Source organism: Anopheles funestus, chromosome 3RL, assembly GCF_943734845.2.
Source record: "Anopheles funestus chromosome 3RL, idAnoFuneDA-416_04, whole genome shotgun sequence".
In the NCBI taxonomy this organism is placed as follows: domain Eukaryota; kingdom Metazoa; phylum Arthropoda; class Insecta; order Diptera; family Culicidae; genus Anopheles; species Anopheles funestus.
The window spans coordinates 77,380,489-77,408,396 of NC_064599.1; the positions used below are offsets into that span (position 1 = coordinate 77,380,489).

At 40.1% G+C, this 27,908-nt stretch overlaps 2 protein-coding genes across 2 annotated transcripts in view; both read left to right on the top strand.

Moving 5' to 3' along the window:
* Positions 1-2,780, top strand: part of LOC125768163 (RNA-binding protein fusilli) — a 68,647-nt gene extending 65,867 nt beyond the window's left edge. The window contains exon 14 of the mRNA XM_049435475.1: positions 11-2,780. Within this exon, the coding sequence (XP_049291432.1) occupies positions 11-655 (645 nt within the window). The 3' untranslated portion in view covers positions 656-2,780. The remainder of the gene's footprint in view (positions 1-10) is intronic.
* Positions 2,781-3,081: 301 nt separating this feature from the next.
* Positions 3,082-5,563, top strand: LOC125768177 (uncharacterized). The gene is made up of 2 exons (XM_049435507.1): positions 3,082-3,604; positions 3,676-5,563. Exons 1-2 carry the CDS (start codon positions 3,440-3,442, stop codon positions 4,837-4,839), a joined length of 1,329 nt encoding a protein of 442 aa, XP_049291464.1. The 5' UTR covers positions 3,082-3,439; the 3' UTR covers positions 4,840-5,563.
* The last annotated feature ends 22,345 nt before the right edge of the window (positions 5,564-27,908 follow it).

Sequence of the window (27,908 nt, forward strand, 5' to 3'; positions counted from 1 at the left end):
CGTCCAACAGCTTGCACTCAGTCCCGATCAACGCAACCAACAACGTAACAATCCGCCTATGTCGCTCGTAACGGTGCCACCGCGAACTGCCGGTACAGCAGGATCATCAAGTGGTGAATCGTCCACCTCACAATCATCATCGCCGCCACTACTTTCACCGACCGGTGGATGCTCCAGCTCCGGATCCGTCACGAGCGTTTCCTCTGGAACGTCGCAACGACATGGCGGTGGCACAACAACGATCCGTACGTCACCACCACCACCACCACCGTCGGCATCTCTCCTAAACCTACCGCTTGCCGCAACCAGCTCACAACCGCTCGCGATTCCTGCGGTCACCACACCAACCGGTGGACTGGCAGGAGCATATCCCGGTTCACAGCTTTCACCGATTCAAGCAATCCCACCACCGTCGGTTCACTTCCCACATGCTGCTCCACTGATGGGAACGGCCAGCCCACCGGGAACAACCGGCACTACGTTCTATGAGCCACATCCTCACCTGCCACACCATCCTCCTCATCACCATCATCACCATCATCATCATCCGCATCCGCTTACGCACCATCATCATGATAAGCTGGTTGCGACAGCACCAAGCATCCTGACACCATCGCTTATACCGAATCAATACGTGGAGCTGTTCATAGTTTGAAATGGAGAAAAACGATCGTTTGTCCATAATTTTTCATCCACGCGAAAAAAAAATGCCACGCAACCCCCAGATGGGAGGAAACTTTTGAACTCGAAACTCCATTTTCGTTCATTGAGCATACCAACATCCTTTAGGTAAAATGCATCCTGCAATAGGTTAGTGTTTAATCGCGTTACTCGAAGAGATGTTATAATTAAAATCTTATTAAGTCGCTAAGTTTGATCGCTGCTCGAAACAGGGAATAAACACAGTAACGTTTCGTTTAATACATCCTAACAGATGGTTGATTACGCGTGTCTTTCCTGTTATCAGTAGCAAGCTCGATCATATCCTAACCAAGACAAGCAAATCAAAGCTAGTGAAGTAAGTTGTGTAGCGACGCGTTTGTACCCTATCCTCTAGTGTACATTGTAAGACCAGAATCTTTGCAGTTGATGTGAAAAGGCACGTTAAACGAGCAGAGCACCCGAGAAAGCTGTATTTAATGCATCTGCACAGCGTCGACCGAATCAACCATTTTGCTCATTATAACGCTCAAAAGCTATTAAAACTAAAAACGTAAACGAGAAGGCTGATCATGGCGGCGAAAGGATATATACCACCACTAGAAACAGGAATAGGAAAGCACGTAGTAATAGTAAAGAGAAAGAAAGAGTGTGCTTATGATGTGTGCAGAGGTAAAGAATGAGCAAATGCACATAGTGCAACGCTGTTCTAGGAAAAAAAGTTAGTGAGTTAACAGAAATAGTAATGCAACCATCGTGTAAGTGTATCAAACTTTCGTGTAGTGCTGTTTGAGCATATTTTGTAATTTATTTGTTAATGTTTGAGTGCGTGTGTTTTTTTATAATCTTTATAGATCTATATATATTTTTTAGTTGTTGCTAGGCGCCAATATTACCATTGTTAAAACGTTTTTCTGGTTAAACCCGTTGTTATCTGTCTTGTTTTCTCAATCAACTTTTCAAGTTCGTATTTAAGCTTCCTAGAGCTACCCATCTGGATATTATCACAATTTAAAAGAAAAATAATTCTACAAAAAAATATTGACCTGTATCTTAAGCAGCAGTAGTGTACAATGCATCAAGTTAACCCCACAGTCAGTTGTATGTTCTGATATTAGAAAAGGTTAGAAAGTTTAAAGTTTTTTTTATAAAATTTTAAAATCAGTTAACGAACAAAAATGAAACAATTGGTGTGCTTGTAATATGATTTGTTTGCATAAAAATATTGTGCAAGTGTAAATTGAGTGTTAGGAGAATTACGGCACCACCCACGTTGTCCCGACCTTTAACCGCTAGTGTTTTATCGTTAAGCATTCTATCGTTGATCGTTACGAGGGTCACCTCACATGTCTTTAACCCGCGGTCCTTTCCATTGTTAGTTAGCGTTAAGCATTTGTTTAATCGTTCGAATTGAGTGCATTGCAACGATCGTTACTTACCAAGCACATGTGTACGATTTAATGATATTTACAACCCTTTAAACGAATGTGTTATAATGTAAATGAAGTAGTTTATATTCACAAGTTTTATCATCATTTCATGGAAGCAAAACAAAAAAGAAGCAATCATTTAAAATCAACCATTCTTTTTGAATCGTTTCGTTTTGTAAACGAGATCAGCAATCAGCAGCATATTACTTAGAGGATGTGGCAAGTGAGCATTTATCGATATTGTTAGCCAATTTTTGCCTTACTGCAAACATGTTATATTTACCTTCAAAATGATATGCTGGGCAGTACATGTGCTGTGTGTTTTTCATCCCCAAATGAAATGGTTTCGAAGGCTCTAAGAATGCTGCGCATGCAAACTTGAACAATCCTAATGTTAACAACCAGTTGCTCAACTACGTTCAGGGAGAAGCTTTGAATTCTTCAGCATCAGTAAACGACAAGCAAGCAAGTGGAATAGCCATTCCGTGGAAGGATAAAAAAGAAAGAAAGAAAAATTAATCCTGTGCGATATGCGGAAACGAATAGGATTTCAAAGTGTTCAAAACCGAAATGTTACGTAGATAATGATCAGGATGAAAAGACAGGATCGGGCGAAAATGTGCATTCCATAGGTTAGTTTTACATAGTTGAAGATTTACGAAAATTTCAATAAAGTAACACCAATATAAATCAGAGTGTGATGAATCAGAGTGTCATGAACAAAGCGAACATTCCGAATCACCATGGATTGCTTCATTTCAGGGATAAGTAAATAGTGAATCATTCTTGAATTTGTAGAAAGAGTAAAGTTATTAACATTTTCCTATTTTTTACTTATATGTACTTAAGTAGAAGCGAATTGTCTCGGTTCATTCGCGTTTGGCAGTGCACAACGTCTAAACAGCGCTTAAGTTGCATGGTGATGTTTGTTGTTTGGATACAGTGAAATTTCGTTGCTTGGGTTCTCTGTTTACATTTTGAACTCCTGAACCCGAACAGTTGTAAACCGAGACGTATCGGTAGCTGTCAAAGTAGTTCGCCGATATTCGTATTTCAGATTGGTGATAGTTTTCACTTTTCTAGATCTACGAACTGAAAATGGTCAGTTTGTGAGAAATTCTTTGCGTTGCAATGAATTCGTGTGTTAACTGTTTAAAATAACGATTGTCTGCTACCATAGTGTGCAACAAGTAGTGTTCTTGCTGTTGTAACGTACTTGTTTTCATCGTTGAGGTGTTTTGTGTTTGTGCGAAATCGTAATCCCTGAGTGGTGATTGTCCGGCAGTGGTTACGAACAACGAAGCAGCAGAACAACGGAAGTACGAAACGGGATACATCCACTTGGCCGGATGGATAGCATAAACAATATGGATACGCTCTGCCGTATCTGCTCCTCTCCCGGATCGCACAGTATTTTCGGTCGCATACCGGCGTACTGCCACGCACACTATCGCGAGTATGCACGCTGGAAGCAGCCCATTTTTATGTTGATTGCGGAAGTTACCGGCGTTGAGGTGAGAAACGTTTGGTCGGATGTAACGTTGCGGAATGTGAAATATAATTCCTTCTTCCTTTTTGTTTGCAGATAACGCAAGATGATGGCTTACCGAAGAGAATTTGCGTCGTGTGCATTTCATACCTTAAGCACGCGTATACTTTCCGCCGCCAAGCGATCGACAATATTGCCGGTCTGCTGACTGCTAAATACCTATCGAATCTCAGACCGGAAAGCAAGAAGTCAGCGGCAGATAGTGAACATATGATAGAGCGCAATGAAATCATATCTACCGAAGATGGGACGGGGTATCGATCGGTAAATCTTACCAACGCGGCAATTGCACGTAGCGTCGTAAAACAGGCGACGAAGAAGACCGCCATCATGCATCGATTCGTGGCCAAACCACCGAACAACAATGTGGAGGAAGACATGGACAATTTGCTGGGCGATATGGATGAACCTAGCAGTGGATTGTTCGGTTACCGCGAGAAAGAATTCATTGAGGATGACGTGATGGATCTGGAAGGGTTGCAGGAGCACGGCGTGACGTTTACACTGCCGGAGGATTACAAGGAAAAGAAATGTTTCGCCTGTCGGAAGCGATTCATGTTTTCGGAAACGTATGCCGAACATTTGACTGAGTGTTTGCTGTACAAGCTTACCGAGGCGATACGTGCGCTGTACCACATAATGTTCCTGCGCGAGCAAAGTGCAATTTCCGCCTTTGAGTTTATCCGACGAGCTGTGTTTACGGTGCGAAAGTGCTACCGATTGGTTCTGTCGTACGATGGTGAGCTGGACGAAGATGAAGGTGCTGGCGAACAGGTCGACACGACGGACGGTGTGGCAGGACCGATCATGGGCAGAAAAGCTCCTTACGAACGAATTGAACTCGATTCGCTTAGCGACAGTGGTTCGTCTGGATCGCCTAAAACTAAGCCACCAGTATCGAATCCGTATCTATTCAGATCCGGTATGAATAATAACCTATCGGTGGGCATTATGATTGGCCAACATCCGATCATACTGCGTCCACCGGATGCCTTTGCATCACACTCAAATGTAGATATTATAAAGAATCGGCTCACAAAAACGGGTCCGGAAGAGGTTAACGAAAGCAATGTAATCGATCGTTACAAAACAATCAAATGTAAGCAGTGTGACGCACGCTTCTGTACCATTTCACATCTGGATGAGCACATCATAAAGGTACATCAGCGACGCGTTAGCAGCAATCAACTTGATTGGTAAATCGTTGGATCTAGATAGAATAAGTAATGATAAGATACCGATTCTTGTTCGCAGCATGGTATCAACAAGTGTCAGGGAGCGAACGAACTTAACGATTGAAAGAAGATTAGAGCAAATGTTTTGTCGTAAAACCATTCACTTGACAGGTTCCGACAACAATTTCACTTTAACATTTGCCTCCAATTTATCTAATTTATATTCTTCTGTTTGAGGAAACTGACGCTGCCAAATACCAGGTAGAGATATGTCTTTGTGAAAACACTCTCACTTGACTGACTGATTGACTGATTGACTGACTGTCGCACAAAAGGAAAGATGGTGCATCACAAAATCTGATGGAGATGTGTTGATTAATCCATTTTTAGATATTCGGAACCCGTCTATCACAAATCATTTCATTGTTTGACGTGAAAACAACATCCATTTTACATTATATTTTGACAAATTGGATTGAAACACATGAGAAAATTCGGTGTAAAAGTTTATTTCTCATTCTGTTACTTTAGTAAACACATTAAAGACACATTTAAAGAACGAAGAAGGAAAGTAAAATATTACCACAAACTATGGTAAAAATTCAGGGAATAAAACGCACTGTAAAAAAAACAATTCAGTAAGAAACTCGTGATATTCTTACACTAATCGTAATGTGTATATGACAAGATGTTAATAAGAAAGTATTTAAACTGGTTTGTAATAAAAATGTATGCGTCTTCTACAAAAATAGTAATAAAAAATTAAATATTAATCCGAAGTTTTTACATAGTAAAACACTTAAAAATGCACCCGCTTAGAAGGAATTTATCAGCGTAGAATCTTGTTCTTTCTCCTCTCCATTAGGCTTCTATTTAAAGTTAAGTTTTCCAGTTCATTTAGCGTTTGGTTGTTTTTTTTCGCTTGCGAGACTTGAGTGGCTAAAAAAACAGAAACCAAAACTCCAGGAATGCGAGTAACGCGAGTGGTGTGGAAAAAATGCCAGACTAAACACGTTCCTAGTTCCTAATTCACTTGCGAAACATGTCAACACCAATGATGGGGAATTCTGAAGCAAAAAAAAAATCCGGATTCGGTGGATGACCGTATCGAAAAGTATCCCTGGGTATTAACCCGGAAATACTACCATACCATCATCATCATCTTGCGTATCGTGCGGTGTGTACGTTTTTTAGGTCGTAATTTAAATACACAAAAAAACAGTTCCTAGGCGAAAGAAGGACAAGAAAACAGAGCAAAAAGAACAGAAAAAAGGGCACAAAGGCTACTAATGGGGAATAACGTTTTTTTTTTCCTTTTCTTGTTTGGAAAGGTTTCTTTGTTTCATCCACGTAGAACCTTCTCTCTGTTTTTTTTGCACTCCGTTTCATTAATTTTTTTCAGTTTTCTTTTATCCTTCGAAAGGGTCCTGATTACGGTGTAAAATGAAATTTAAAAGTTTCATCTAACCGTAGGCTGTTTCTGTGTTCCATTCTCCCTTTTCGCTTCCTGTTTTGTAGGTTTTGAATGCAATTAATTTGCCAGTAGCATTTTTGTTTGCATTATCAAGTGTTTTTTTCGTTTTTGATACTTCTTGAAGAGCATTTTTTTTAAAGAAGACAAATGTTAGAAGATTATTAAAGTGAGTTTAAGGAATTTAATGAACTTTAGATTTAAGTTTAATCATTAATTTCTAATCATTTGTGATTGCATCTTGTTTCAGCTTAAGTATAAATTACAACCGATTGTTTGTTGCTCGTTCACAATTTTAATACAACTCCTGCCATGTTAGTGTAGGGAACATCCCGTCCAAAATGGCCATTCGCTGTGAACCAGCTGCTTCGGGAAGGTTTTCTTCTGTGTACAGAGAATGATTACAGCTGCACCGTCTGCATGCATGGAAGCGGAAGAACCCCATTGCCTTCTTTCGTATGCACACGTAAGTTACTCTAACCCGACCGCTGATGCTTTCCTTCCCATTTTACTCACTGTTGTTTCGTTTACAGGGACCTGTACCACTGGTATGTGTGCTTGTGCGTGTGTGAGTAAGAAAAATGGGAAAATCAACGTATCAACAGATCCAACGTCGCAACAACCCCCCAAACCAAACCCCAAGTTGTCTTGCGTTCCCGGAAGCCGTTTGTGCCGTTACAAACCGAAAAAGAGCGAACTCCGGTCGGTTCACATTTAGTTTCGCACCGGGCACAGAGGTAAGGCGTGGTAGATGGTTCGGGTTTTGTTGATGTTTACTTATGTAACACAAACTAGATTATTTCTCGCTTCTGTTCCCTTGTTCCAATCGGCGCGCGAAACGGAACGGTGAGGTAAAGGATTTGCTATTATTGGAGCTGCCATTTGTGCTTCCTGCCGGGACAGCAGCAGTCCCGTTCTTACCGTCAGGTTTGTGGGCAATGAGTTGAGCATAACAATGCCCTTTAGAATCGATGCACCATGGTCCACCATACCTGGGAGGCATGTCACAATCAGGAGGAAGCGAATGGTTCAGCGGAGAGTAAGAAGGGGAAAAACATGAACCTAAATTACTGGTACTACATGCAGATAGATTGGAGTCGACATTTTTGCAACACGTGTCATCGGTCAATCCGGTGTTTGTTTGAATGATTTTCTAGAATTTCATGTTGAGGGACAGAGCGAGAGGTAAAATGTAATGTAAAAATTTGTTTTTTTTTTCTAAAACTGAAGTAGATTATTCTTTTGCTAATTAAAACTCAACTGGTTTGTTATTAATTTATATCATTATTGGGACTTTATTTTTAATTAAAGTCTGAATAGATGTTTAGCATTTTGTTGACTTTCCCGAAGCCATTATCAATAAAGTACTGGGCGCCTCCATTGCTATAATTCGTAATTAAGGGTGTAGTACACTGAGCCTACAAAAACCTTTTTTTTTATTTGCAAAGAGTATACTTCCCCAAAAAAGGAGAAATATTGCAAATAATTACAAATGAAGACAATAAAAGCATTTGTGGAAATAATTTTAACATTACTACCGCTTGAGTGATCCATCTCATTTCGGATATTTTCCATTCTCTCATGCATTAATGTTTTGTTGGCAGCTCATTTTCGAGCTTTAATCAGTCCTCTCCATCATCTGTGGATCGACTGCAAATCTGTCCGTTTGGCAGAAATCTCTAACCAGCAAGATATGCTTCCATCGAACGTCAGTGGACTTGTTGGTTATCAGCGGGAGTCGGCTGTAATTAGAGTCCAATTCTGCTACTACTGCTGCTTTTAGTACGTACTAATGCTACTGCTGCTAGTACTACTGGCGCACAGTCAGCGTGCGAAGGTGGCAACTATCCTGCTGCTGTGGCAAAATGGAAATTATACTCACATTTGTGGTTTTTGTGGTGTGCTACTGATGCTGCTGTAGCAGCAACTTTCGGTGGTCGGTTGATGCACATACGTCCAGTGTTAAGCGGATTCCAACTACCAGCTCCAGCATGGGGTGGTGGGAGATGCACTTTTGTGGTCCACCGTTCGGACGGTGCGAGAACAGACGGGTAAACAGTTGACCACATGAAGCTTGCATTTTTCGTCAAGCAACTGTTTGTGGTGGGGTTAGCAATAAGTGGAAGTCTTGCTACTGTTGATCGTGCCATTTCTTTCATACTTTGGTTAGTTTGGTTGGGTAGGCGAAAACCGAGGAATGCTTACATAATGTTCTTGCTGGCATGAGTGTGTGTGTGAGATAAAGAGAGAGAGAGAACGGACGGATTAGCTGTTAACATCGTCGTAAGCTTTTGTGCAACTTTAGATTGACAACCGCTTGTTAGAGATATTTCGTGCGGAAGCAGCATGTTGAGGTTCTGTTGATTTATTTATAGTATGAAAAAGCAAAATTTTCGAACAAACAAAAAGCACAGAACTTTCAAATTGTTTAAAGACAGTTTATAAGTGAATAAGTATGTATAAAAGTAAATGTTAAAAGATCCTTCGAACCAAAGAAATTTAAAAAAGAAGTAGTTTAAGAAAATTAATTATGAAAACATAAACAAATTTTATCCAAATGCACTTGTGACAATATGCAAAAACATAGCAATCAAAACTTAAAGAAACACAAAAGAAAATGAAAAAATATAAAAGTCTTCAAAATCACAAAGCTTGAAGTAAAATGATCTTAAATCATCACCATCATCACCATCAACACCGTTTAGCTGCCATCGCTTTTTTTTCTCTGCTTTGGTCTGTTATCTCATGCCTCATAACCGAGAAGCGATGCATATCTTTATCTCGCTGTTAGGCAGATTTATCATTTCCATTTGTTACTAAAGGTCGTTTGGAAACCAACGGAATAAAAAAAGCACCATTCACGACGTGTTTTCCAGCTGTTTTGTTCTTTTTTTTTCGACGGTTGATTGTAAGCGATATTCGCTGGTTTTCGGTAAGGTGTTTCACTTCAAAGTGAAATAGCATTCGAAGCATCGTTACTGTGAGGCTGCTAGCCTGCAGGCACTCTGCCACCGAAAGCGGATCGTTTGATAAGTGGATTAAAATTGATCCTGCACTTTCACAACGCTTGGAAAAAGTGACTGTTGGACAGGTGCTGGGCCCTTACGCCTGTGGATGTTGTAGCGTCGAAAAATGAGTGTGTTTGCTCGGTAACACTACGTTGTGAAAATGTGTACCTTTTAGTCGTCCCATTTGTGTGATCGCTTTGATGAAGGTAAAGCTCGTACCCGATTGGTTCGTACGATCGACGGTGGTAAAGCCGATTTTTTTTCGTTGCATTGACGTACAATCCTGATACGTTATAGGCTCTTTTTTGCTTGATGTTAATAGGTGAGGTGTGTAAAAAAATGAGCTTAAATAATAATGGAATGTGAGAGCACAGTCCCTTGGTTATCTGGAAATGTAAATTCCTCATTAACGTTTGAGTTTAAATATTTCATTGTGCATTGATTAGTTACGACTCAATTCATTTGAGACATCTGAACAATGCTCGCAATTAACACTTTATAAACATTTGAAGAGGAATTCGAACAATTAGACACCTTTCAGAATTTACTGAAGGAATCCTTGACAGGAAGTGAAAACGTGCATAAACTACAGACCTTTTCCTGACGTAAATTTTATGAACTTTTTGTTAAACTCTCTCTTATTTACTAAGACAATTTTTATGAGAAACTTTAGTACTATTATTTCCACAAAACTACTCAAAGTTCTATAAATACCTTAGCAATTTGTAACTTTGTGACAAATTTCTACACCTACATTGTATACATGTACTACATTGTATGATATTCCTTTACAGTTGAATACCTGGAACTGATATGTCCATGTCAGATATAATGTGCCTTCTCTAACATCTATCTGTCAAAGTGAAATATCTGCCATAACTGTATCTATTGATAGGACGTAAATTCAGTATCTTCAGGATATGATGGAGAATTCGTGTGCCTTCGAAAAGCGCCATTAAAAGCCTGAGGACCTTCGAATGTCTAAAACTTCATAAGTCTAATTTTACCTCCACTTAATTTAAAACTAAATTAAAGTATTATTACTAACAGATCCTTCCAACTAGCAGAGAATATCTATTTCTTAAAAAAAGGAATCAAAAAGGAATCTCAAACTCATCGCGTATTTTTCATTTGCTCATGATAAAACCTTTTTATTCCTATTTAGACGTAGAGCCGTAGCTCCAAAAGTGAGAAAAGCAACTAGCGAAAAAATTAAGTCTCAACGGAGAAAAAAAAACTCTGTCTTTTCTTGCAGAGCCAGAGCCCAAGTCATGTGACTGCAAAAGCTTTTTTTCCTTTCTGTAGCTAAAACAATGTGTTTGGCTCAGTAATAGAAAGCAATATCTTACGGTTCGTGTGTTGAGTTCGTAACAAGAGAATTTTTTTCTTCTGTTGCTACAAACATTTTGTCTTTCTACGCTACGAAGAAATGCAACTGGATGCAATTTCGTGTACGAGATGAAACAAAAAAAAAAAACAAATCCTCACCGTACATCGGAAAAGGGGCAGTAATGAGCTTCTGCTTTCCTTTGTTTTTTGGCCAACAGTTATCTCCATCTCGCGTTGGATTGTCTTTTTTTTGTTCTCGTCCGTTTCGAACATTTCGATTGGAATTTCGCTTTCGCACGATTGGTCACCGATAATGAGGTTGGCAAGCGAAAATGTGGTTCTGTCCAGCCGGTTTTTTGATTACGAATTCGAACTCCGAAGTTCAATGTAGGGAAAAATTGCAACAATGAGTAATGGGTAAGCCATTGAAGGTGAGGTGAGAAATTACATGCGAGACAGTAAATGAAAGATCACCGATAATGATGTTCATTTTCTGCCCGACTTGAGCTTCACGCTATAATTGCATTTTCTTTCCAATAAAATAAACAAAAAAATGGTATCCTTGCTGCGGTTAGTTAATAAGAGCGCACATTTCAATTACTGTCGCTCTGTATGGGTGGTTCCGCTTTTGTTACGGGTCGTAATTCACCGCATGTCGCGAATCATTATGCATTCACTTCAAATGTATGTTTCTTTTGCGCCCATTCATTCCAAGTAAATTGCCACACATTCGGTTAGTTTTCCTCTCCCCTACTAGTCAAGGATATCTTGAGTAGCTCTATTTTGCTAAGGAAAATAGTAACGAACACAAAAGCGTGAAGAGGAAAATCCACCGTCACCTTTGACTTACCCCTCAGCAGGAAGGGTGTTTTTGGTGTGCTTTTTCCCTCTTACAAAATGGCACTAATTAGAAAACTTGCTCAGCAACATCTTTTCGCTTCTGTCCCGTGTGTGTGTTATTTCGAAAGCACGACGACACGTTTTCTTCGCCATGTTTCCGCTTTTTTTGCGTTGATGATATGAGCACCGTTGTCGCAGTTGGTGGCAACCGCATTGGTGTAACGCCCTTTCCCAAAGAGCCACACACTAACTACCATTTGCAGCCCTATTTCCTGCTTATCATCATCGTGATCTAGCAGTAAGCCTGAGAGGTACGGTGGCACCCATTGGCGACGGATGGGTTCGCTTGCTTAAACAAGAAAAGAACTTGTCAAAGCATCCAAAGTGGAGGGCATAACAAAAAAAACCCCGGTGAAGCTTTCCTGGGTTTAATGCATGCTTTTTTCTGCGCATTTTTCCAAGAATACCGGCGGCAACAGGAATTGACTGCAGTGTGGTGCGAGTTATTGAAAAGGAATGCAGCAAAATAAGTTCACGCCGCGAGCAGCCTGTGCTACCCCATAAAGGAAGTCATGGAAGTCATCATCCGGTTTTGCACCTACCCATATTGAGATCACCCGTCCATGTCCTGCTGTCGTAGCAGAAGGACTTTATTTGCTGGATGCTGGTTGTCCCCAGCAGGGTTGGGATAGATACAAAGGCTAATATGACTGCACTCTATCGTGTGGATGGGTGTGTCGTTTCTGGGTGGTTGTACATAGTGAAAAAAGAAGAGATCTCCACCTTACAACCAATGTTCGGTTTCTGTGTGCGGTGTAGAAGAGAGAAAAAAGGAACCAACAAAAAAGAAAAGCGTTATGAGTGCAGTACACACACAAAAAAAGAGAGAGAAAAATGTGCACAAAATGTGTGTATCTTCAAGGGATCAAATAGCAAGCAAATAGTGAAAACGGTACCATTTCCAAAGCATTAACAACGAGCAGAAGCAAAAACTTTGCTACTTTCTCCAAAACGCCAACGGGGTTGGCGAATGAATGAGCTTTAAAGCTTGCCGAACGATGAGGGTATAAACGGGGATCGGTTTTTGAATCGGAGCATGAAGAGTGCACGGTGGGACAGTGCAGTACAAATATGTGGACATTGTCATTTATACTTCTAGAAGTTCCGCAGTATTACATTTCATGTCTTCTCTCCGTCTCTCTCTTCTTGGCTTAACGACCCCTAAGGTCATGCCGGCCATTTCAGGCTTACGAGACTTATTGTTTCCACGTAGCCAGATAGTCAATCCTTGCTACGGAGAGACGGTCTGAATGGGATTTGATACTCGGTTCTGTCGAGTAAGAATCGGCGCCGTTTATCGCGATTTTGGAACGATTATGGAACACGAGTTTAAAAGGCGAATTTAGATAAAAACGAATCCAAAGAACTTGACTGATTTGATCTGTTATTTTACCTTTTTGTGTTTATTACTGATAACACACGTGTGATATGCGGAAAGCCTAGCATAAGATATAATTAAGACCATTTAACTAGACTTTTATTGTCGTTGTTTATTGTCACATGTTTAACTGTTTTAATACGTTGGATATTTTAGGGTCTTGTTTTTCAAATAATGCAAAGAATATTTTTTCGATTGTAAAATGTAAATAAAAAGATAAAACTAAATAGAAATTTGTTCTGTGCCTTTTTCAAAAATGTCCACCAACGGTCCCAGTGTGCAGCGTAGTGATAAAATGTAGGAAATAGAATAGCAGATATGGGCAACCGTGTTAAAATACAATATAAGCTGTAGCATTTTCACACGTTTTTGGTGAGGAAAGGGATGATATTTTCCAGCGTTTGAAGAATGTAAATTTAACATTTTAATTCTAATAGTTGCCGAACTTGCTTGTTTTGGTTAACAAAATAAAAATATTGGCTTCAGGTTTGATTTTTTAATCATCCTGTTTTTATGCTCTGTAATATCTACAGTAAACCAATTTTTATTTGCGGAAAGACAAATTAAAGTACTATTTCTTTAACAACTTATTGCATCTGGGTTAACAACTTTCTGGAATTAAGTTTTCATTAGAACTGACTTTATTTGTTGGCTGGTTGGAAGTAAAATAATTATAAAAGACCCTTCTAACCTTGAATTACTTAACAGAATTAAAAAAAATGACTCTATTCGTAACCACCTTGCAGAAAGAATGTTTAATATCACACAACTTTAACTTAATGATGTTCACTTCACTTCTTCCTTTCTCATTGACACAAACAAGAGCTAAACATGGGTAACATCCTTTTTGGTTCGTTGTAAGTTCATACAGTCATACGAAGGGGTTTGACCCAGTTTAATCTTCTCACCAGCGCTAAGGAGTGTGTGCTGAACTTTACTTGCTTTGCGTCCGCTTTGCGAACACTTCGGATTCCCACGGTTCACCTTTTTGGGGGGAAAGTCGTGTCGAGCGTGTCTGAACGGTGATGAGGACACAAGCACGCCCGACACACTGAAACTTGTGTTTTTACGTACGTTATTTCTTTTTTGTATCCAAAAAGGGGGACGATATTATCACCACCATTGAGAAGCTGCGTGGAATGTGAAACAGTTGGTGACGGTGGCGGTACTGTATGCGGCGAGCGAGGCTAGAAGATATATTAAATTCCTTCCGTCTCCAGATGACATCAGTATTTTATGCTTGTTTGCCATCTGGCATTCAAGGAAGCGGGTGGACGCCCGTGTGTCTGTTAAACTGCAACCACCGATAGCGCCGTGCCTGTGGAATGTGTCGTCTTCGTGTCGGGTTTTAAAGCACGTTAAGTGTGAAAATGTACCCGGTTTTTAGGGAGAGCGAGAGGAAGCGGGGGAAAATATTCGCGAACCAGTAAGCCTGAAAGCGATGTTAACGAGCGAGCTGCATGGTGAAGCGAGTAAGTGAATGGTGAAGCAAAAGCATTGGAATGAAATACTGGACAGCTTTTTAGTGGCTTTTATCAACAAATTACTCGGTGTAGGTCGGTTTATGTGTGGGTGTGTGTGGAGGGTGGGACATTTGCATTTTATTGGCGTGCATCATCGCGTGTCACTGTAGCATAGGATGGTGAGGAAAAAAAGCGTTAATGATAAAAATTGTGAAAAGTGTACCAAATACCAGGCGCCTCCATTACTGTTTTCGTATCGTGTGTGATAAGACTCTAAGGTGTTTCTTTTTTTTTTGCTTGTGATGATGGAATAAAATAAGTATTTTAAACCCGAAAAATGTTTTAAATACTTGAGAATAGAAGCGGAAGAATTTAAACAAATTTTTTAACACCAAAATATCATGAGCGACCAGGCGTCTCCTTTAGAACTGTAAGGATATGATCATTTAAGTTATTTATTATGAAGTTTTCGTTTCTAAGAGATGAAAATTTGAAAAAAAAAAATCTTCTTCTTCATATCATCCTTTTTTGGAAAGTACCGTAAACGGTTAGTACGCTAGTTGTAGGTACACTACACTTTGCTATTACTCCATTTGCCCGACGCATAGCTATGCGGTTGCGGTGAAGCTATTTACATCGAAATTTATTGTACGTACAACTTTAAGCGGATTATTATAATTTTGCTGCACAATTTTAGAGGGGATTATTAATTTTCCCCGGTTCACAATTGGACACCGCACACACACCCACACTCACCCACAGACACAAACTTCCCCTGTCCTTGGGAAGGGGAATTTATTCGATTCCATCGCTGCCGAAAACCGTGTGAAGCACACTCGTCAGCATTTGTGGATGGAAGGTACCGTAATGTATGCATCCGCATACTAGCCCTGCCGAAACCGATTTGTGGCCAAGTTTTGCCAACCACTTCAAAATTAATAATCGGATTTTGGGGCAAATGGAAGAAAATTTAAGGGGGGCTGAACCGGCCGCAAAACCCGTTCCGAAAGAGAAAACGTGCTAAAAGCGTTTCGTGGGGTGTAGATTTGGTAAATTGTAATGGAAGCCGTTCAAGCAATTTATTTGTGGTTCGTGTGAAAGGATTTGGAAGGCTGTTGGCTATCGTTTGGAAAACAAATGTGCAATGATTAAGTAAATAAATTCTGTTTGAATCGCTATTAAAATAATCTTCCAATATTTCATTCCATTTGAAACATTTCATTCGCTTCCTAAATGGGAATCTTTCTCGAGAAACAGCACAATAGATCGTCTTACTATTGGCGTAATCGCATCACCAACCGTATTCAGGCGAAAGTTTATTCCCAACATTGACGCCGGAACCGAAATTCGAGAAGCAATCACCATCAATCGGACGGTGCCAGCTGGGCTAAAGTAATTTCCGCTGCTCTGCGTTTTACGCTGCACAACTTTAGCTGAATTCCGTAGTTGCGTTGCGAATTAGTTTTGACGAGTTTTCCGTGAAGCGATCGAAATGCTTGGTCGTTCCAGTTGGGCACCGAGAGAATAGATAAGAATTCTAATCCGATTGATGGTTAGTTACGGGGGATGGGGCGGGAAAGTTTTTGCGTTATTCGGTTCCGAAGCGTTGAAAGTTCTGTCCATTCCTCAATTCGAAGGCGGATGTTGATTAATAGAACTGTTAGTTGAGATAAAGTATTGGCAAATTAAATGATAGTGGAGCTATTCAAAACTAGATAAAATACAGATCATCAGCACCAAGAATCATCAGAGATAACTGGAAATTTTAAACATGTATTATTTGTATTTTTTTTTTAATATTTTACCAAACTTTACTTTTTACTATTCAAACGCCTCTTCAGCTTCAAATCCTCTAAGTCTAAGCCTCCAAGAGTCCTCTAAACCGCCCACAATCGATCGCCGTCTTCTGCCATTATCCATTATCGCGGCCTTTCTGGTGGACGAATCAACGCCACTGTTCCATCTCTTTTCTGTCCATGCGGATGTTCTAAAAGGACTTGGCCGTCCAGCGTGAATCAACTGACCAGAAGCATCTCACAGGAGCCTGACTAGTATAATTTGCTGTAGGACAGAGACTCATCGTTCAACTCATAGAGCTTGTCACAATAGAGTCTTCTTCATTGTCCTTCGCAACATCTCCCTCTCGAATGTCCGTTCTGGACAAAATTCCTGTCTCTAAGCCTTATTAATCGGTGCTGTTCTTTAACCCAAAATAAGGGATGTTGAGGACGACTTAACTTTAAGGTATTAAAAATCAATTACATTGTCAAAGGCAACCCTTCATGTCACTCAAGTTAAATATTACTAGAAAACTCTCAAAACATCGTTGCCATTTTATAAAAGTAATTTGTTACCTTTATATACAATCTCAACAATTAGTAAGTTGTGGGAAATTCGAAAACGTTTCTTTAATACAGGATTCTGTACGATAAGCTCGTTGAAGGTAAATTCCATTTTGCTACGCCATAATAAATCATCCGAGCAAACGGTTACTACACGCAGATTCTGATTCAGCGTAAATTTTAATTGGGAAATATGAAACACAACCCGTTACCGTACATGGCCGTGACGCAAGGAAGCACATCGAACTTCGGGAGCGCACACACACACACGCACCGGAAGCACAAATGGAAATCGTTGCATGAAAATGCGTAAAAGCCAGTACGAACGCATTGCCCGGGGACCTACCTAGACCGGGGGAAAATATCGAATGCTAATGAATGTGTGAGACCGTTGCAGGCCATTGTGGGTTGTGGTTTGGTGGGGGAGGGGGCATGAAAGCGGAAGGAACGCGCGGAACCTGGTCAATCTGTGATATAATGTCCCCGTTTCACGTATCACCAAATGCAAATGTATAGCGGGCGTGTAAGCTTCATAATTGAATTTTATGAGATAGTGGCCGATGATGTCACCCGGGGAAAAGCGGCCAGCTGTGGAACACACATTTCAACGTTGAATTCATTTGGAAGCAATTGAGAGAAATGTCGACCAAATGATACCAGCTGCTTGGACGATGATTGTTCATTGGCCGTTATTGCAATCCAAAGCCGAATGTTAATTAATGGGGTTTAAGAAACCTTTTGGGATGAAATTGTGAATTTTTGACACCCTTTCCTTGCTTACGTAAAAAAACGTAACGCTGGAGGCATTACGTCCCTATATTATTTATTTTTTATTTTTATCCCATCCTACGTCAATAAATAGAAAAGGACTTTTAACTGGTTTTGTCATGTTAATGGATCTGCTCGATACTTTTGATCTGGTGTTATGTTAAACGATCGTATTAAAGTGATTCTTGACGGCTATAAGATAGAAGTGACCTCCTCAGTTGGATGTCCTCTTGGTGTCGAACAAAACTTTATTTTTCATCACACTTACTCACACTTTCGATCATGTAGTTTTCACCCTCCCTGATGTGTAACAAATCGTAACGCTGACAGTAACTCCTCTTCCAGTGTTACGTAATAGTTGAATGATCCCTTAATGAATTGTAATTTTATTTTCGAGTATTTAAAGCAAAGCTCATGTCTTAAAATTTCCTCTCACTTTAAAACGTCTTTATCTATACAGCGGTTGAAGTTAATCGACCCCAATATAAATGTAACGCTTACCCAAATCAAGCCCCCAAAAAAAAATAGGAAGATGAATGGCTGCTGAAAGTATTTAATCGCTACCGAAGCAAAAAAGGATAGAACTTCTGAAGAAAACCGATCCCAACAAAGCCACTTTGACGTGTATATCGGCGTACCTTTGGCTGTGATACCATCGCACATCGTACACGTGTACTAATTGTGGTTTTATGGATCGACTTTTCGACCCGTAGCGCTTTAGAATGCGCTCGTAAAGTATCGTCTCGAGCGTTTGGCTTCCCGAGATGGGGGAGTAATGACTCGAACAGGCATCACATTTCGAGCAAGCGTTACACCCAAAACAGTCTTCTTTCGTTTTCCTTGGTTTGAGGAGAAAAAAGGTAAATACAGTTGTAAAAATTTAAGTAACTACCTGGAACAGATTTTATGGCACACGATTTTTGGGCTTGGGATAAATTTATGCGTCTCGCGTTAATATAAACAACTTTATCATAAAGTGCAAACAACCTTATGTCCTACCCCGGGGTTTTCGGGATGTGATGTGATGTGGCGTGCTTTATTTAGCCTGAAATACCGGACGGAAATGATGCGTCTGGCTTGGTGTTTGAGGATGGAAATGGTAGGTTATTGGGGATCAGGATCAAAGTGTGTATGTATGAACAAACTCTCCCAAAAAGGGCTTTCGGAGGAGTATGAGAAGGCCACCTTTATTAGGGTGGGATCAGTTTTCCTATTTTTCTGAGATAGTCCCAGCGGGGTTTTAGAGCGTGCGTCTTGTGGGAAGGTTTTGAGAATTAGTAGTGGGAAGGGGTTTTTTAGTACAAGTCCTCCAGGTATGCCGAGTAAGTGCTTTCAAGAGAAGTTGTTTATTGCATTTCTACTTGAACCGCTTCATAGATGAGGTTCATATTAACGAGCAGACCTTTTATGAGCAGTTTTGGTAAGAACAAAAATTGGGTAACAATTTGAAAGATAAAAATTGAAGTAATTTTTCTTTACTTAAAATATAGCAGTAAATAAAAACAATGTTTAAAACAACATATTTCATTTCAGCATCTATTTGTAGCATTTTTGTAGGTGAGCTTTTGCGTTCATCAGTCACAATGTTGGCACGTGTTCAGCTCAGCTGTTGCAGATAACAGAACAGAAGCATCTACGAGACAACTCAACACGCACGTGACGTGAATTGACTCCCTTGTGGGAGCCCAGCTTTTCTTCTGCACATCCATCGGAAGCCCATCATTTCTTGCCAGGGTGGAATTATACCAAATTACACCATCGAAAGCTCGAAAGCGTCTGAAAGTAGTCTTTGTTAATGGTGTAGTAGTTTTCTACGAATTTTCGACCGCTGGCGGTTCCCATCATCAGCACACGTATACTTCCCCGATCGAAGCACTTCCCATTGATTGCCTTTGGGGAAGGCTTATTATTATATATCTTTCCTTCAACCCCTGTTTAACCCATGGGGCAGAAAGAATGTGTTCTTTCTCTCTCTCTCTCTCTTTCTCTCTTTAGTTCACTGTTGGCAATTGGGATGCGTTGTGGGTTTTATTTTCCGCCATTCATCAGCCGATGCTTCGGAGTTGTCTTGAGGGTTTTCTCCTGTCCTGGGACGACCAACCAGTCTGATTGCTTTGGGGCTTTCTATCCCACCAATAAACGTATAACACTCTCCATTCTTACTTTTTCGTTTCGTTCCATTCGCCCTCCTTCATATTCAATTCCCCAAATAGCATATGTGTGAAGCACTTCGAACCCCCCGCCCGCAGTATCCTTGTTCCTGGGACCGAAGTTCGGAATATTATTTGCACGCCCTGCACCAAGGATAATGGTATCTCGTAATTCTTCCTTGATGTTGTTTGCATAATTTGATGTGCCGTTATTTTTCGTGTGGGGTGCAATTTTTCTCGCGCCCCGTGTCCGTTTCCAAGGGACCGCTATCGGTGTGTAAGTCTCTGGAGTATAACCAAGCCGATGAAGGAGGATTGGAACGATGACGAGATGGTTCGGATACGGTACAAATGGTACACATTTCTAGCTTTTATTGGGTGCTAATGATGCGAGGAAAATGGGATGGTGTATCTGCAGGTTGATGGCATTCGAACGTTGAACATTTGAACGTTGTTTTGCGAATGTGTGATGGTAGGTATGTGAAATAGTTTATTACAATGGTTTGGTGTTTGTTAATATAAATTTATTAGAGCCAATTAGGTATGAGGAAGAAGTTTTAATAAGGTCATATTTATAACTCAGATTAAAAGTTAAATTATAAATAGTAATTGTATGCAAATTTTGCTACCTCGTTATCAATGCCCCGTTAAAATGTTTTCCTACTAAGCACAAGAATAGTATTTTATGTTATTAAAAAGTGTTTATATGCCTACATTGTACATGTCATAAATGTTAGAACGCATTTGATGGAGAGGAGAAACGAGAGGAGATCGAGAGCGAAGAATGTGCGAAAGAATAAGATGCGAGAGATGCGATCTGGCGGCCGCTTCGCTAATTACAGTTGTGTAGGTGTGTCGTGATAACGAAACAGGAGAGATAATGTTAATGAGCGAAGGAGCGATCAGTAGCGATCGGGCATCAATACGTGTGAGTCATGGAAAAAAGCCTTCGGGAAGCGGCGTCCTTTCTTTGTGCATAAAAAAAATGTGGCAAAAAGTTGTTGTTTGTTGTCAAAAAGTGATCCTCGAGGATCTTATTGCATAAAAACAATAGTTAATACATTAATTTGTATGTTAACGTGATGATAAACAGTGAAATTTAGCTTTGCACGCGTTCAAATTGATGCCAGCGTTGGCGTGGATTTGTGTCAACGTATGCGTGACACTTCGAACATTTCGATCGAGTGCGGTGGTTTCATTACACCAAAGCGGAGAGTACGTTTGAGTGTGAGAGTAAGCAAATTTAGAAAGCAGTGCGTGTACTCTGCGCGTACTAAGCGTGCAAATTATTTGCATTTGTGTTTGTGCGGTGCGTTTTGAATACCTGTTTTGTCATAAAATCATGCCACAAACGTGTGGTGTTTGTTCGGCTAGTTAATAAAAACTGAAATTAATAATAAAAAATCAGTTCTTGTTGTGAAAATCGGCTTCCATCCGTTGTGCACAGTGAAAAAAGTGCAAATGTTGGTTGTTTTTATTGCGAAAAAAAGTGATATCTTGCGCTTATGAGCTTATTCGTTATTGCGTTAATTCGTGTTTCACTTTTGGTTGTTTTTTTGGTCTATTTTTCAATGAGCTTATTGCTTATTGTGTGAAATAGTGTATTGAATAATGTGGGCATTGTAGGTGAGTGAGGTGTTTCAAATGTGGAAAAGGTTTTTAAAGAAGCCAAAAGTGTTTTAAATGTGTGTGTAATTAAAAGTAAAAGAAGTGGAAGAAAAAAATGGCAATGTGTCAAAGAAAAAAAGGCCGCGAAGAAGCAGTTTTGTCTTTCAAAGTGAATCCTTTCCTGTGGTTTATGAAAGTAAAGTGTCCTGCGTACAAACTACACATCGTTTTGCCGAGTAAGTAAACCAGCTTTAATTAAATTAAATTATAAATAATGGCATATTGTACTACTAAATAAGCAGTTTGAAGTTTTGCATCGATAGAGGGCCTCCCTCAATAGCTATTCCGCCTCCAATGGGCTTGATCCACCTTTGCTTCATTTAAAGTGCTTTCTCAATCAGCAGGCCTATTTTATCCTAGCATGGCTAAAAGTCTCTCTGTCAACAACATGCGCACGTGCCCCTCATTCGAAACAAGAGTAAAAGAGAGTAAGAAAGAGAGAGAACGAAGGAGAATACGGTGCGGTACCATGAGGACAGTAAGTAGTGTCGGCAGTGACAGCAGTTTATCAGTTATTCACATCATGTCGCATTACATTCAACAACATTTCACTTCTGCCAAACGCCACTGGAAGCGAAACGCTTGGAGCGGCTTCGTCCGTATGGAAGGAGTATCATTTCAATTGGATAATTTGTATAATCACTCCAATCAGCGCGGAAGGCTTGATTGTAGCGGCGGTGGCAGAAAGCAGCCCTTCGGGCGTCGAGTCGACTGTTTTTGTAGTAGCGCTGAAATGTAGGACACTTAATGAACTGACAGCTCGTGTCCTACCAGATGTTTCTCCAAGCGTACCAAAAACACTCGCTCCCTCATTTTCCTCATTTGCGTCGGGATGATTTCGAGATCGTCGAGTGTGCACTCGAAGCCCAGCCACGTTATGATGCCAGCTCATCACGGCACATGAAAGAGGGCAAGGAGAGGCAATGCGAGTTGACGTCGGTGACAGTTTTGCATTCGTTATCCATAATGATAACGTTGCACAACTAATTAGGCTTAAGCGTAGACACATACAGCGTAGATGAAGGAGTGCCCCCGGGGCAGGGTTTGAAGGAGCGGGTTTGGCAGACCATGTCAACAATCCCGCAAGGGATCCGGAATGGGCTGCGAATGGTAGTTGCGAACGTGCAATATTATCCTTTCGCTTCAGTGCTTCAAACCAGCTGCCAGTGGGATGGAATGGTATCAGACGCATCACTACCAATCAGGCTCAGACTCAGGCTGGTATTAGCAAGACATTCACCAATTACGTCGCATCTTGGCTCCCGCCGAAAACCTGGCGATGGTTTGAATGGATGATGATTGATGAGTTTCGACTCAGACACGTCGCGACGCGGTTGCGTTGATAAGCCGTATCAGATAACAATCGATGATATTGTTTGTACGAGGAGAGTTTTGGAACACATTCCATAAATATTGTTTGGGAAAAATGTGCTTTAAAAATAGCTTAAAAACGAGGTTTTATGTACAAAGTGTTATACACCTGTAAAACTGTTATACACTTTTTAAAACTGTTATACACTTCATAATTAAACCCTTTTTCCTGCTTAAAAAGTACACTTTAGGTTTTATGATTTGAAAATACTGATTTTATTGTGCTTTTTGTATAACTATTTATGCCTTCTTCGGAACCTGCTGTTTCAGCTTCGCGATACGTTCAGCCACGCTTAGCACAGCTTCCCTCTTGAGTCCTTCCTTGTGTGCCGTGTTCATACGAGTGGCGTCGATTTTGTTCTTGAACGCTTCCACCGCTTCGCGGAACTGTTCCAAACGTTCCTTCGTCAAGGCACCATCGGTCTCGAGCTTGGCGAAATCCAACACTACGGGAGCTTTCGGGACAGCAATATTCTTCGGCTGACTCTCTTCAGCGGCACGCCCTTCTGCAATACAGACGGCAGCAACGAGCAACATCAGCAAAGTGACAGCTTTCATGATGATTGTTTGGTTTCGAATTCGACTAATAGACTCTTTTTAACACGTTCCAGTTCGTGGAGTTGGCACTAGCGCACTGGTAGCGTGGGTTTTTATAAATGGGAAGTCAAGGTTTCACCGACTGACCAAAAAATATCTTATCCACTGAACAGGGCAATAAAACCGGGTGTTTCAGTCTGTGACTGCGGGTTAAGAAATGAGATTCAATAGATTAGATTAGAAGTCGTCGGGAACGTGAGTTCTGATACCAAGTATACCAGTTTGGCTTGTAACGTAGTACCACGTCATTGTTATTTGCCGGAATAAGGTGACTTCCGGGATGCTTATTTCGTTTTATCATCAAAAAAAGCATTGAGTTTTGTTGTTAAATAATCACTTCACTTCGGGAGATTAATGATTTGAAGGGTATTTCTTTATTAATCATTAAATAGAGGGGTTTGTGTCTAATCTTCTTACAACCGAGGTCTGTTATAACTTATTCCCAGAGCTGCTACTATGTGCAATAAATACCGCGTCCATGAACATTTTAATCCAACCTGTTGTAATCTAAACCGATCGTTGTGGGAATATCTTTCATACCCAGCACGATAGCGAGAATGAAAAAAAAAGAGTCGATTCAAAACTCCATTTAACTGACACACTGCTACAGGTGAGTTACGAAAGTCCTAGTCTCTATATGAATAAATCCCCAAAGCGCTCATCTAGCGCTCATAACAAGAAGAAAAAAAAAACGTATATAGCCCACCAATCTGTTACCACCAATCGAAGGACAATCATAAAACATGGATTACCCTTGTTAGGGTTAACGATTGCATCTCCCAGTTGTCAGCTGGCCGAACACATGTGCATCCGGAACCCGCCACGAATCCGCCTCTTCCCTGCAGCAGGTTTTGCGGTTCGGTGCGAGATGGTTTTATGCGCTTCGGCTGGGAATTTGGGGCTGGAAATTGGGCCATACATTCCACGTGTGGGCATGTGTTTGTGACACGTGCTGGAATGAGAATGGAAGAGAAAATGCAAACAACGATGGGCCGATATCGATGATTTACCAGAATCTGATTGTAGGTCATGTTTGGTGAATTTTTAAACTGTTTGCTCAAAACGGAAGGGAATTTAGAAAGGGCAATTTCGATGGATTTATTTGAGCTACCTTTTTATTTGCTGAGGAGCGAGTCAGGTTGTATGTCTAATTTGAGCTACCAAATGTTTATAAAAATGAAGTATGTAGTAAAATACAGATAAAATGTTTTGCAAAAATTTAAAAGAGAATCAAAGCTAAAAAAAATCTAGTAAAAGAACAAACTGAATAATATCCCCAGGAGCATGTGATATACCTTCGTTAAATGAAGAACAACAAACGAAAGATCAAAACACAGAAGGTCAAAGACATCACAAAACAAACGAAAGGTGAAGAAACACATGTAGAAAAACAAGAAGGCAATTTGCAAAAGGTACATAAATACACCTACTGACGACGACTTTCGACATCCAGCTAATCCTCTACCGTTCGCCCAAAAAAACACACACACAAATTCCCAGTTGTGGTGCAGCCCGTGTTAAAGCCCTAAGTCAACGTTTTGACAAGTCCATTCCTCAACGCACGCCAACGTAATCATCACCCGGGCCAAAGTGCTTTGAAAACTGTCAATTTAGAGACCGTTTTGTGTATGGCAAAACGGTACGGGTGTGTTTTCAGGCTTTTCTTTTTTCCATGTACACCTTTGCCGTTGTGCTTTGGTGCTAGGCTTTTTGGAACGTATTTTGGGAAACGTTTATTGGCAACGGTGAACCTCCGAATGCTAATTGGGATGTGGTTTGTTTTTGTGTGTGTCTCCTTTTCTAATGTTTTGAATGTGTCACCGTCGTGAGAAGGTTCAAGGATTAAGAGGGAGGATTAATTTATGGAGCAGCTTATGGGAAAATGCGAAAGCTGACATGTATGGGTTTAGTTCAATCTCTTGGAGAAAAACGAGTGATGTGTTGTAGATGAATTGCCTACCGTTTTTGACCCTGAAATACATATTTATTTGAATATAATTGGATACAACATTTATTCTTTCGTTCGAATGCATCTTGTCCAAGATCGTCTTGTATATCAAAGTTTATTATTGATTTAAAAAAAAGATTGAAAATCCTCCCATGAAGTTTCTTTTTACATCATAAACTCGTAAGTACAATCAATTTACAGTGCACCAACGAGAATTCATAAGCCTTGTAACGTTTACAACCATGAACAGTGTGTCCCTTAAGTATCGAAACGATGCCATAAAGTTCTGAAACTTTCCGTCCTGTTCGAGCTTAAAGATTTTCTTTGATAACAAATTTCTCCATCACGATCTCGTTCTGCTAGTGCCATGATGACACGATTGACGTGCTACATCCCCCCCCATTTCGGCCCGTTTGATGCAGTAACAGTTACAAGAGCGTCACGTTACAAAGCGTGGTGCAAAAGTTTTCACCGAACCGACACCGGCATCAGCAGCACTAAATTCTGTTTCTACTAGTTTTTCGACGGCTTGCGAAGGCTTGCGAAGGCTTGCGACAGATGGCATACAGCTGTGCTGAATCACACACACACACACACACACACACACACACACACACACACACACACACACACACGCACACATACACCAGGCAACAAATTACAGCATAAAGTTTTCAATCCCACCCGCACTATGGACCCTTTTTTATTTCTTCCATTTTTCTCCCTCTCTCTCTGCAACAGAAAGCTTTGCCTTCTTGCATTGCAGCAAAGGCCAGATAAAATGTAGCTCGGATGAAGTTTGGTGACATGCGCTTGTGATAAACTTGGCGCGCTTACCGTACGACTGTGTTGTTTTATTTATGTAGTTTGTAGTAAAAAAAATCTGAAGTCAGTATGTAAGTAATTGTCGAAACGAAATCCAACCCCGTGTGCCGTAGAAGGATCTAAGGGGTGGAAGGTGTGAAGTTTTTTTGGGATGGAATAAAAGTTAAGGGGGGTTTTATTTTATTTTTTTCTCGTCCTGTGGATAGTGAGAGGGTTCCCGTAGTGTGAAAATCAATCAACTTGAGTGACACTTACGTGTGTGACGAGCGACCCAAGATCGGGTTGATAATGCAGCACTAGGGTTAGGGTCGACAGTTTTACTGTTGGTAAAGAAGTTTCCTACATTGAAGTTGATTTTTCAAGAGATGAGTTTGATTTCCGACGATATAAAATTAGATCTTGTAATATCACAAGAATGTGGTTTTAAGTACGTTGGTAGATAAACAATGTTTCAAAAATATATTTTTAGTTTTTTTAATTTAATTTAAATTTTATTTCAATAAACTCACAAAAGATGACTAATCGAGGGATGAATCTAAATCTAATTTTCCTAATAACTCACAACTATTTACAATAGGAAATGTTCAAAAATCAAAAATTAAGAAATATGGAAAAAATACAAAAGTAAATAAATAATAACATAAAACATATAAAACAAGTTAGAATTAAAATAAACAATCCAAAAATTCAAAAGAAAACATAAAAAAACAACATAAATTAAAAAAATTAATCAAAAAAATTAATTAAAAAAATGAAACAATAAGAAGAAGCTTAAAGGAAGGTAATGGCAATATGGGTACGGAATGAAGCACATTTTATCATGCATGTGGCTCCTATTTGTTAAATGAGCAACTTTATTGTCTCCTTGAGGCTAGCCAAGTTTCCTTACGAACCACTTAAACCTGCTCACCGGCAATGGTCACGTTCTTCCGTCTACGTCCAGCTACGTTTCCGCTTTATGAATGTCAACTAAGTGTCTTATCATATCCTTTCCATTAGCACTACTGCAGAGTATCACAGCCACTCAAAAAAAAAACCGAAGCTTCCGCTCGAACAAATTTTAAAGCATCACGTACCACTATCGTCCTTTAATTGATCACGTTCTTTTCTGTAAGATCTCTCTTCCTTTTGTTAAATCTACAATTTAAAGAGAGAGAGAGAAAGGAATGGAACATCACGCGCTCATAAGCAAGACACTTAAGCGGCTACTTAAATGAAGTTTTTAAGTGATTAACGAGCCCCCAAAAGGGAGTGAGAAGATGATATGCAAATTAGGATGCTTGCATACACGGCTGGAGCGAATTTTTATGAGTAGTTCGTTGTGTCTGGAGCTAATTAGCAATCGATTATGATTGGCTTGAACCGTGTTGGGATTATATGAAATACATATTCAATTTAACGACCAGGATATACTTTAATAAATTGCTATAAATATTCAAACTTCCAATCAATACGGTTCGAATGAATGTACGAGTAACGACTCGTTCTTCGGGCAATAAAAATAAACAACACAATAAGGATAATGATACTTAATCCGATTAAATTCTATTTACTGCCGGTTAGGTTGAAGGCACACGATAGTAAGCCCATCGTAAGCTACTCTATCGTTCCAGCCTGTGCCTTTCCCCGCATTTTGGGATAATCAAATTGTGCCCCCATAAATATCCATTAGCAGAGGAAACGCAGGAGTAACCTTGTCAGTAATCGTAGAATTAAGTCAAATTATTGCACCTGCATGAAGCATGTCGAGGCAAAGCATTTTCCCTTCCGAAGTTTCGTTAATAAACGTATCCCATCGTTGTGTGTCTGTTTAAACAATTTCCCCTCCTCAGGTTTTAAGTTTTTTTCTTAGAAATTCCGGAAACACCACTTGTTC